Here is a 12681-nt window from a genome sequence, read left to right on the forward strand (position 1 = left end):
AAAAATTTTAAAATTAATAATAATAATAATAAAAAAATAAAATTTATAATAATATAATAATAATAAAATAAATAATAAAAAAATAATAAAAAAATAATAAAATTATAACTATTAATAAATTTTTTAAGCCCACAAAAGGAAAAAATTCCTGGCTACACCCTTTTAAAAACTTAAATATGAAAATGTTTGATGTTATGCGAATTGGAAAAAATACTCACACATCCCTGGGGGATAAAAATTTTAACACAAAAAATGCAAATCAAAAATTTCATATCAAAGATATAACTTAGTAAAAGTTAATTAAAAAAGGGCTGCAAAAACAATAACAAGGGGTTAAAAACGTCAAATTCTTTCCCTTTCTTTTGAGCTCTGTGAAAAATTAAAAAACAAAATCCGCCAGCCAGAAATACCCCCACCCCAAAAAATTACAGGGAAACCTTGAACTTTATAGCTGAATTTTTTAAAAAGAATAATCATAAAAAATGGGTGTCTAAAAAAATTAACAAAAATGATGACGTCAATTTGGTTCCTTTTATAATACCCAAAACTTAACTACTCCATCCCTCTCTTCCCTCTTCAATACATATAAATCTTTTCCTCACACTTTTTTGTGCGTCTATGCATGTGGTTTTGTGAAATGACACTGCTTTTGGATCAGGGTACGGGATTCGAGTCCCCCTGATGGGCTAATTGAGCCCTTGGAAAAGGCCTTTACTCCATCCCCAAACCTTGTTCACTGTTAAAATGATACTTCGTGTTTTAAACGTCTCTGTCGGGAAACAATTGCAATATCGCTTAGCAGTCATGTCTCGTCAAACATGTTTTTATGTTGGCCATAGACCCTTATAAAGTGATTTGAGCACCTTTATTGAATATAGCGGTATATATAGCGCAAGTAAATTTTTCTCTCTTCTCTTTCTCTCTCTCTCTCTCTCTCTCTCTCTCTCTCTCTCTCTCTCTTATAGCTATTGCTACATATGAGGCAATATTTTGGACGTTATTGATGCTATGAGTTTAGGTAAAATGCTCACCACATCCACCAGTCGGAAATAACGTACCGTCACACAAAACTACGAGTAACTTGAAACGTTAAAAGTCTGATTGAAAAATAATTTAGTGAGAACTAATTACCAAAATGACTGCCTTAATACAATAACAAAGAGTGGAATGATGTCAATTTCGTTCCTTCAACAGTCTAATTGATATAGTTTAGTGAAAGTAATCACTATTGTGCGCAAGACGAAAGATAGATAAACAGACAATAACTGGGATCGGTTCTGTCGGCCACATAGCCTCACTATTAATTAAAATTTATTTCTAATTTCCCCAAATTTTTTTGGAGTAAACACACAGTTCTTAGTATCAAACCTATTGTAAATTTGACGCTTATCACGAATCCGACGTGAAAACAGAGAAAATCCGAAAAAGATTGTCCACTTTTTTATACTGACACGCCCCGATCGCCGATCGCCTCAAAAAAATATCTCCCCGTGTGTGGACAAAAATCATCTGCGATTAAAAGCAGGGATCGGGTCACAGCGATGAGGTCATCTGTACCGCGATCAGCGGATGTCAGCGTCTATGGGGGGCTTAACATATTACAAGTGATTAATATCATAAGGGAATGTCTTTCTGTTAGTAATATTGATCAGGTGGGCACAGCAGGTGAGTATTTTACTAAAACACATAAACGTATTAGTAAGGTTCAAGACAGAGTGTGTTCACAATTGAACTTCGTGGATAACACTGAGTGGCATTGCACCACCAATTCTTAGACGACAAGAAGCAAACCAAAGGATGCATGCAAGAATTGACGAAGCCACAGACAACATTCCCATAAAATCAATAATAAAGCAGGCACTTCAACAACAAGACTCAAATCGAGAAGACCGTTCCACCTAACAAAAATGGCAGACTTCAATGCGGAGGAAAACTGGAGAGAATGTGGAACAGGGAAACACCAAGAGTAGTAAACATCATTAAAGATCCAACCAAAAGAATGCCTGCATTCAATAACGCCAGTAAAATCCTGGACTTCCTCAAATCGCCTCTTAACTGGACATGGCAGAACTGCATCAAATGTGTGCTGATGGAAACTTCGAAACAGAAATGTCAGGCAGCTCCAGAGACCAGCGATCGCATCGTCCTTCACTGTCCAGTCACTAAACTTGAAGGTGGCTACGAAACCATCCTAAGGGCGGAGGAAGACTTTAGAAGCTGGGTTGACGAAATAAATTTGGAGGTGTAGCCATACGCTACTACTACTACTACTACTACTACTACTACTACTACTACTACTACTACTACTACTACTACTACTACTACTACTACTACTACTACTACTACTACTTCGTGGATGAAACAAAAAAAAAAAAAAAAAAAAAAAAAAAACAAAAAAAAAAAACACAAAGAAAATAACAAAACAGAAAGAATGGTGTTCCATCCAACAACGGACCCGAGACTTACCAGTAATAATATTACTATTTCCATTGGTGTTATTTTGTAACTCCGTGGCTGTCTCGTGGAACATGTCAAGATATTGCTCCAACGTCTTTTTTCCGCTGATGCTTTCATAATTCCAAATGCCTGAGAGAAAGATAAAGAATTAGGATAATGATGATAGCAACTAACTAACTACTACTACTACTACTACTACTACTACTACTACTACTACTACTACTACTACTGCTGCTGCTACTACTGCTACTGCTGCTACTACTACTACTACTACTACTACTACTACTACTACTACTACTACTACTACTAATACTACTACTACCACTACTACTAGGTACCACAATAGACAATTTATAAATATTTAAAATGGGTCTTTCTATTATATTCATAAAGTATTCTGATAGTCATGGAAAATTCTTTTTAAATTTTGAAAATCCATTCAAAAACAAGAAAATGAGAGCAAATTCATTGTAGACTTCTTAAAACTCTGCACATTGTACTAATAAAAAATACATAGATTAAAAAGTCACGTTGTGAACTCTAGCAATCGCGTGAAGGCATGTTGGCAACCGCTTTTAGCCACTTCATCTGGGAGGCTATTCCATAGTCGGGCAGTGGAAGGGAAAAACGAATACATGTGGGCGTCTGTTTGGCTCAGAAGCTGACAACAGTGCCATCCGGAAGTATAGGAATGAGATTAGCGGAAGAGTAGCGTCCCTTGATTGGACGTCACCCATAGTCTGTGACGTCACCGGCGGGAAAGTCATTAGAGAGAGAACGTCATGTTGGTTGTGCGCATGCGTCTCTCGTCCTCGCTTCCGGTGAAAGCGGCTTGAGACACTTCAAAACCAAATTGACGTTCTCTCTGTAAGGTGACGTCCAATCAAGGGACGCTACTCTTCCGCTAATCTCATTCCCTATTGTGATAGGCCGTCGCTGTCGGAAAAAAAATCATTTTTGTCACATTGTAATACGTATAACTTGCGAAATCTTTTTATCAAAAAACCAAATAGATTGAGGGTAAGCATATCACCTGTTGACCTAAATTTAAATGATTGTTTAATAAGAAAAAGGGGCTAGCTGAAATGATCGGTTTGGCCTTGGCCTTGGGAACGTCTTCCGGAACGATTTTGATCGTTATGATTAAAAAAGATCCGTCACGTTATGTTAATTTCCACAATACAATAATATAATAATTAATACGGATGAGTGCTTGTTCATAATAGCCCTTATTATATCTCCTGAATAATTGCTGGTTCTCAATAAGTATATTAAAGTCATCACTCATTGATGTCACTAGAGACATGTGTATGTGTCTGTTTATGTGTTAATGTGCATGTATGTGTGTGTGTGTCTATGTATGTGTATGCATGTATGTGTGTGTATATGTGTGAATATGTGTATGTATTTATGTGTGTAGGTGTGTGTGAGTGTATGTGTGTATGTGTATGTTTGTCTGTGTGTATGTATGTATGGGTATATGTTTGTGTATGTGTCTGTGTGTGTGTGTGTGTGTGTGTGTGCATGAGCGTGACCCATCTATAATTCTAAGCCCGAAAGGCATTTTATCAATTTGGATGTGGGCCCTATATAAATGATTACTGTTATTTGATCTTACTGAGATTTTACATATCGTAATATCCACTAAACGTGCTCAAAGCGCTCTACAAAGGATCCCTGACCAACTGCAAACACACTTTACATGTAGGATGGGACATGACGCCTGTTAGCCGATATCACATTTTTTTTTCGGACAGAGACAACGCTGTTAAATGCCAGGTACTCATTTTACACCCGATTACAGTGAGAGAATGTGAGTAAAGAGCCTTTTCCAAGGACTCAACATTGCGCCGAGCGAGCCTCGAACCCAGGAATTTCCGACGGCAAATCGTATCATTTATTTAAATATCTTTTCAGTATTATGACTTTCAATAAATAAAATAAAAATTGACATAATACCAGCATTGTCTAAGTTGTCGAATAATATATTAACTCACTCAACCCTAACACCGACTATATCCGTAGTTTTACCCCATGCCTATTTATTACATTTTTCTGAGACAAATTATAGGCGTAGTATAATATCAAAGCTATTTTTTTGTTTTTACATGTTAATGATAGTTGAATAAAACTATCTATCTATGTACATGCTCATTTTAAATACATTTCTTTTCCAATTTTGAAAAGTAGCAAAAATCTATAGGATTGAGTGAGTTCACTCGCACGCTAACAAACCACTTGCTTGAATGTCAACCTCTTGAAGACCTGAGATGCACATTCCTCCCACCAAATCCAAGCATCAGTAACACACTTTATAGTCACCTGGAACAACTACAAAAGACGTCTAACTTCTACGTCATGGCACAAGACCGAAGGGCTAGAGCTCAGGTCGCCGCTGGTTCGGATAAGTAAGTAAGTAAGTAAGTAAGTAAGTAAGTAAGTAAGTAAGTAAGTAAGTAAGTAAGTAAGTAAGTAAGTAAGTAAGTAAGTAAGTAAGTAAGTAAGTAAGTAAGTAAGTAAGTAAGTAAGTAAGTAAGTAACTCGAACGCTTTGCTACCCACAACACAAAAAGATCGGAGCGAGTAAACAAGTAGGCAGGCTATGTATGAAATAAAGGCAAGTGCCAAAACAAGTGCAAGTCAAGGTCGACTGGTTTTTTGGGACGTTTTTTTTTTTTCTTTCTTTTTTTTTCTTGTATTTTTATTTTTGTGACCTAGGCGTCTCATTGTGTGTGCACTTTATGTGTGGAATGTACATACGGGCGAAACGACCCGCTTGGCAGTCAGAATTTAAAAAGAATAAATTACAACGAAGTCGTGGTCTGAAAAGAAAGAAAAAAAAAGAGAAAAGAACACACACACAAACACAAACACACACACATATACACACATACATAAACACACATACCCACACACACATACACACAATTTTAAAAAATAATAAAAACCCTAAAAAAAAAGCCCCCAAACAACTAAGAAGTTATATCAATAGTAAAACTAATCAAAGAATGTACTCTTTACTGAAATTGTCCCAACTTAACATTGACAAAACACTTTGTACGTTATTTTATAGATCTGTAATAGAAAGTGTTTTGGCTTTTTGTATTACTGCCTGGGGGGGGGGGGGGGATTGTCTTAGCTCAGCAAAAGCTAACTTTGACAGGATTATTAAAAGAGCTAACAAACTTACCACAGGATCCATGTTTTTTTATGATTTATATTCAGAACACTGCTTAAGAAAAATTAGTAATATTTTAGATAATCCAACTCACCCTTTAAATCTTCAGATCACTAAGTCGAACAGAAGAGACAGATTGTTGTCTATACGAACAAAAAGTGAAAGACACCTCCGATCCTTTTTACCTTACAGTTGCAGAATTTTTAATAAGGAAAATAATTTATAAATTTTGGACTACGTCTGGTATAACTTTGAAACTTGTTCTTTAAAATTACTCCATACCCACAATTTTTTAAACATCAATTTATAGAATCGCTTATATACTACATCTTTTCTATTGACCTTTTTATTTTACATTACGTGCCATGTAATTTATACTATGTAATTGTTCTCAGTCAATTTACAATAGTATTACACTGTAACTAATTCTTAGCTGTTTACTGATCTTTTTTTTTTTTTCTTATATGTTGACATCAATATACCTTTTCTAGATATTTATATCTTTACACTTTTATAATCTGTATGTCCCTTAATTTACACTATGTAATACTCTTACAGCCTACAATATTATTATACTATATATACCTATTGCCAAATTTTACTTCACCACATTATATTTACGTATATTATGTTTATGTATGTATCATTGTCTGCATTTTATACGTCTGTAAAAAAAAAAAATTCCTTTTGGATGAATAAAGTACATTATTATTATTATTATTATTATTATTATTATTATTATTATTATTATTATTATTATTATTATTATTATTATTATTATTATTATTTATTATTGTTATTATTATTATTATTATTATTGTTATTATTATTATTATTATTATTATTATTATTATTATTATTATTATTATTATTATTATCATTAAGATCTTACCGATTTCATAAATTAAAAAAAAAAAAAAAACTTGTAACGAAGAAAACGGTAGGGGCTGTCTGAAGCCCGTGATCGTGAAAATACTAAGGAAATAGTGAAAATATACTGCAACCATCATTGAGTACAGACGACACAAGTTATTTTGCATTTATTTTATTTGTTTTCCACGTTAATTTGTGTATTGTTGTGCTGACGAAGCGTTTGTACCAGAAACGTCCATTGTCTTTATTGTTCCCATACGAAGCCTCTCCACTTTTACTCTTTCGTAAAAAGCAACGGCAAAACACTTACAGTTTAATAATTGAAGCCAGAGCGTATCCATCGTTATGTTATAGATAGTATGCGCTTGGCTAAGAAGCTCATAACATTGCCATCCGGAAGTATAACGGACCAACACACAAAACTGTGTGTATCCATGAACATTTATAGTCGGGTTAATACAGTTCAGTGAGCATAACTCATAAACGCGGATGGCAAAAAAACAATAACAAAGACCTGAGTGACGTCATCTTCGAACTATCTATAGATAGAATGCGCTTGGCCAAGGAGTTCACAACATTGCCATCCGGAAGTATAACGGACCAACACACAAACTTTGTGTAACCATGAACTTTTATAGTCTTGTTAATACAGTTTAGTGAGAACAACTCACAAACGCGGATGGCAAAAACAATAACAAAGGCCTGACTGACGTCATCTGCATACTATCTATAGCCTGACACTGAAATCCAAAAGGACTGGCAGTTTGACGTCATTATTTGGTTTTGTACGGCCTAGTGAGTTGTCGTTAATACAGCTCATGGAAACAAGTGGTCCCATTGGTTGAACTATTGAATACAACTCACGATTTGTTTTCTTTTGTGGCAAAAGACTGGCATTTTTGACGTAATTTTTTGGTCAGTGTCAGGCCATAACTTTACGAAGGCCACGGCCAGAGTCGCAACACTCTCATTGCTATCGCGATGCAAAAAGTTTAAACTGAATTCAAAATAATATTATAGATAGTATGCGCTTAGCTAAGAAGATCACAACATTGCCACGCGGAAGTATAACGAACCAACACACAAAACTATGTGTAATCTTGGTCATTTATAGTCTAGTTAATACAGTTTAGTGAGAATTACTCATAAACGCGTATGGCAAAAAAAAAAAAAAAAAAAAAAAAAAAAATGACAAAGACCAGGTGACGTCACCTTCGAACTATCTATAGATAGAATGCGCTTGGCCAAGGAGTTCACAACATTGCCATCCGGAAGTATAACGGACCAACACACAAAACTGTGTGTAACCATGAACGTTTATAGTCGGGTTAATACAGTTCAGTGAGCATTACTCATAAACGCGGATGGCAAAAAACAATAACAAAGACCTAAGTGACGTCATCTTCGAACTATCTATAGAAAAAGGCAATGGTGACGACGATGCCGTTACCATAACGTGTCCAGGACCAAAACTCTGTCTCTTTGTGTAGAATTCCAGTGTTCCCTCTGATGTCAGGATGCGACATCATTCTGCTGTGCGTGTCTGTCGTTCCACACTTGTCCATGCCGATGAAGTAGAAGTAAGGAAGACATCTCAATTTCCGATATGTCCCATTTACGTGGTGATAGAAACACGGGTTTTTGTATTTTTCCAGGAAGTCGGGTAATATCTGGTTGGACCCAATGCAAATATTGATGAATATTGATTATGATATAAATATGAACATTTATATAACGCATAATATGTGCGGCTATGTGGTTTAGTGCGGCTATATGGTCCAGTGGTATGACACTCGCTTTCGGATCGGAAAGTCCTGGGTTCGAGCCTCACTCGGCGCATAGTTGAGTCCTTGGAAAAGACTCTTTACCTATTCACATTCTCTCACCGTACTCACGTGTAAAATGAGTACCCGGCCGTCAACAGTGTAGTATTTGTCGGAAAAAATTGTAATATCACCTAACAGGCGACATGTCTCGTTCTACATGTTACGTGTTGCTGTTGGTCAGGGATCCTTTGTTAAGCGCTCTGGGGACATTTAAAAAAAAAACTTGAGCTTTTATATAGCGCAATATCCACTAAACGTGCTCAAAGCGCTTTACAAGGGGTCCCTGACCAACAGCAACACATAACATGTAGGACGAGACATGTCGCCTGTTAGGCGATATTACAAATTTTTGGGACAGAGACAACGCTGTTAACGGCCAGGTGCTCATTTTACACCTGAGTACGGTGAGATGTGAGTAAAGAGCCTTCTCCAATGACTCAACTATGCGCCGAGCGAGGCTCGAACCCAGGACCTTCCGATCCTAAAGCGAGTGTCATACCACTAGACCACTTAGCCGCACAGACCACATAGCCGCACAGACCACATAGCCGCACAGACCACATAGCCGCACAGACCACATAGCCGCACAGACCACATAGCCGCACAGACCACATAGCCGCACAGACCACATAGCCGCACAGACCACATAGCCGCACAGACCACATAGCCGCACAGACCACATAGCCGCACAGACCACATAGCCGCACAGACCACATAGCCGCACAGACCACATAGCCGCACAGACCACATAGCCGCACAGACCACATAGCCGCACAGACCACATAGCCGCACAGACCACATAGCCGCACAGACCACATAGCCGCACAGACCACATAGCCGCACAGACCACATAGCCGCACAGACCACATAGCCGCACAGACCACATAGCCGCACAGACCACATAGCCGCACAGACCACATAGCCGCACAGACCACATAGCCGCACAGACCACATAGCCGCACATCCATTTAGTGGATATTGCACTAAATAAAAACTCTAGATTTTTTATTTTTTAAAAATAAAATCAGAGATTAACCCTTTCCATACCATTTACAGCAAAATCGTCACATTTGTTACACCACAATTTACACTTTTTCTTATTCAGATTTATTTTGTACATCACAAACTTTGAAGAATGATCTTTGTTTAATTAATAAGAACATAACGTTGTTTTGTAGAGAGCTTGTTTGAGTTTAAATTATCAATGTTCCTGCTGGGGAAGCCTGCCATTTTTTGGAAAATACTGCAAAGGATTGGTACCTGTAATTCGACGTTTAACTCTCTCCTTACCAGCCATTTTCAGGATTTTCCCCAATACTTCACACCCAACTGTCACAAAAATATATTTCTGATCACTCAAACCCAATAGCAATATCTAAGTTCTTGCGATACATAATTTCTGTAGCTAGTAAAAACATGCTCTACAACGCACAGTTCATTTTCTTTAAACTTTATGATATACAAGAGAAATTTGAATAGGGAACGATTATTAGCGGAAGAGTAGCGTCCCTTGTTTGGACGTTACCTTACAGAGAGAACGTCAATTTGGTTTTAAGCATGCGTCTCTCTCGTCCTCGCGGAAGCGAGGACGAGAGACGCATGCGCACAACCAACATGACGTTCTCTCTCTAATAACTTTTCCGCCCGTGACGTCACAGACTATGTGTGACGTCCAATCAAGGGACGCCACTCTTCCGCTAAGCTCATTCCCTATAAGAAAGATGGTTGTATCGTGTAACGAAATGGGTCTGTGTAGGCGGTAGTTCACGACGGGATGTGTGTCGTCGTAGTATTAGGTGTTGTTGTTGTAATCCCTCCAGAACTACCCTTCTTTTGTTGATGCAGATCGTATGTCGCATTTACTTCTTTTCACTTTCTTACCTATTTCTTTTTCTTTTAATAAAAAGATTCTCTACCCCTTCCCCCCCCCCCACCCCCCCCCCCCCCCGATATTAATGCTCTCCAAATTACGTTAAAATTACAAATATTCTTTCTCACCTCTTCCTCCGCCTTCATTTCTACCTTACTACATACACACACACTAACTCCTTCTACCAGTCTTAGACCGACAACTCACGGAAACTTACATCCTCTCTCTCTCTCTCTCTCTCTCTCTCTCTCTCTCTCTCTCTCTCTCTCTCTCTCTCTCTCTCTCTCTCTTCTCTTCTATCCCCCTCTCTCTCTCTCTTTCTCTCTCTCTCTCTCTCTCTCTTTCTCTCTCTCTCTCCCTCTATCTATCTATCTCCCTTCCTCTCATTTTGTTCATTTATACATTTAGTATAATATACAAACCACCCAATCAATCGCTCTCTCACCCCCATCCCCATTTTAAAGACCTTTTTACTGTCACGTTTACTCTAAACACCCATACACACAAACACACACACATACGCACACAGACACACATACATATCCTCTCCATTACCCCCCCCCCTCTCACTCTCCCTCTTTCTCTCCCCCCCCCCCCCCTCCTCCCCCCCCCTTTTTTCCCCCGCCTTCCTTTTCTCGCGCCTCTTCTCGCATCTTCACTCGACGCCCTCTTCTTACATTTACATTGTTTCCACATTTAACGAAATGTGTTATGATTTTTGTCTCCTGACGAAGGCCAGGGGCCGAAACGTTGTTTGTTTAGTGTCATTCCCTTATATATGAGTCAAATCTACTTACTTTATTTTTCTCTCCATTTTACTGGCTCAGTTAGGCACCTCTCGCTTTGGGTTTACTAATTAAATGCTATTTATCAAAAAGAAAACAACAAGTTAAAATTAGAGAAGGTCAAAGTCGGTGAGAAGAAGTTTTAAAAGAGAGAGCCACATGGATCAATTCTGGGTCCATTGCTTTTTAACAAATTCATAAATGACCTAATTTTATTTATAAAAGATCGGTACTCTATAATTGTGCCGACGATAATACACTATCCTACAGCCATAAATATTTTAATTGGTTCCGTAAAAATTGCGTGAAGGCCAATCCAGACAAGTTCCAGGCTCTAGTTGTAGGCAAAAGAACGAAGACTTAGTGTCCAGTATTCAATATTGATTCAGTAACAATACCACGAGAAGACGCGGTAAACTTACTTGGAATTGATATTGACTACCAACTCAAATTTGACTTTCACATCTAAGAAATGTACAGGAGAAAGAGAAACTGAAAAGGCATGCGGAAGAGAAGAAAAATAAATGGCCTTAATACGCTTCAACGGTCATTACGTCACTTCCCTCGTAATGACGCATGGTAACTTAGTAACTGGCTCTAAACTATCGGAACAATGGCGGACGCCCTTATGAAACTTTTCTCCGACGAACATAAAAGCGTATCCATAGAAAAAAAAAACCCATTATAAATCTGATCATGTTTTGACTTTTACACATTCTAATCACAAGACATATGAAAAGTTCTAGCCAGCATGAAGAATAAAAAGTACTGATTTTCTTTGTTTAGAACCACGATGGCCGCTGTTGCCATCAGACTATTGAATCCAATTACCTTACAGTATAAATCTTCGACCCGGTTATATAACGTAGCCTGGGGGTCCAAGCAGAGAGGTCGCAGGGGTATCTGTGATATTGGGTGTGTCGAGGTCATCGGGTCTATCGATTTGGGTATCGAATACATATTTTCCTTTACTGAAAAAGAAGATAGAAAAAAGATGCCATTCAATGAATATCGATATAGAAATGAACATTGAAATTAATAATTTCAGAAGTTAAAATAAATACAAATAAAAATAAATAAATAAATAAAATTCCCTTTATTCATCCTGTATGGGAAATTTGTTTCTAGGGTCTATTCCAAGGGAAGATTGGAATAAAACAGGCGTCAGCCGCAGTGCTGCGTCGCAAATTGAGCTAGGGCGAAGTGCTTGCTCAAGGCCAAGTAGTGCAGCGGCGGGTGATCGAACTCAGTACCTTTCGGATACGAAGCAAAGACCGTACCGCTGAGCCACGCTGCCTCCCTTTTATCTATTATTTTATTTATTTATATCTTAAGTGTTGCTATTGGTCAGGAACCCTTTGTAAAGCGCTTTGAGCACGTCTAGTGGATATTGCGCTATATAAAAGATCAAGTTTTTATTCTTCCTCGTACCTTTTCAGTTTCAGCACAGCGATATATAAAATACATCATTGACAATGAAGAACAAATCATGCAGTCACTGTTATAGTGTTTATTTTATTTTTTGTTTTGTTTTTGTGTGTATGTGTGTATGTGTATGTGTCTGTGTGTATGTGTGTGTGTTTGTGTTTTTTTTTTTTGTCAAAGAGACAACGCTGCCGTACTATGGAAAAACACATTTTCGCTAAAGTCCCGGGTTTGAGAGTTTTTTGTCAAGATGAGAGTCATTTATTTA

General features: G+C 37.6%; 1 protein-coding gene across 1 annotated transcript in view; it reads right to left on the reverse strand.

Annotated features, from left to right (window-relative positions):
• LOC144981120 (carbohydrate sulfotransferase 15-like) overlaps positions 1-12681 on the reverse strand; it is a 108132-nt gene that overhangs the window by 71916 nt on the left and 23535 nt on the right. The window contains exons 3-5 of the mRNA XM_078929267.1: positions 11820-11959; positions 7958-8177; positions 2467-2586 (exon numbers count right to left, since the gene is read on the reverse strand). Coding sequence (XP_078785393.1) covers positions 2467-2586; positions 7958-8177; positions 11820-11959 — 480 coding nt within the window. The remainder of the gene's footprint in view (positions 1-2466; positions 2587-7957; positions 8178-11819; positions 11960-12681) is intronic.

Source organism: Berghia stephanieae, chromosome 10 (assembly GCF_034508935.2).
Source record: "Berghia stephanieae isolate SIO BIC M18660-M18661 chromosome 10, UCSD_Bste_1.3, whole genome shotgun sequence".
Classification (NCBI taxonomy): domain Eukaryota; kingdom Metazoa; phylum Mollusca; class Gastropoda; order Nudibranchia; family Aeolidiidae; genus Berghia; species Berghia stephanieae.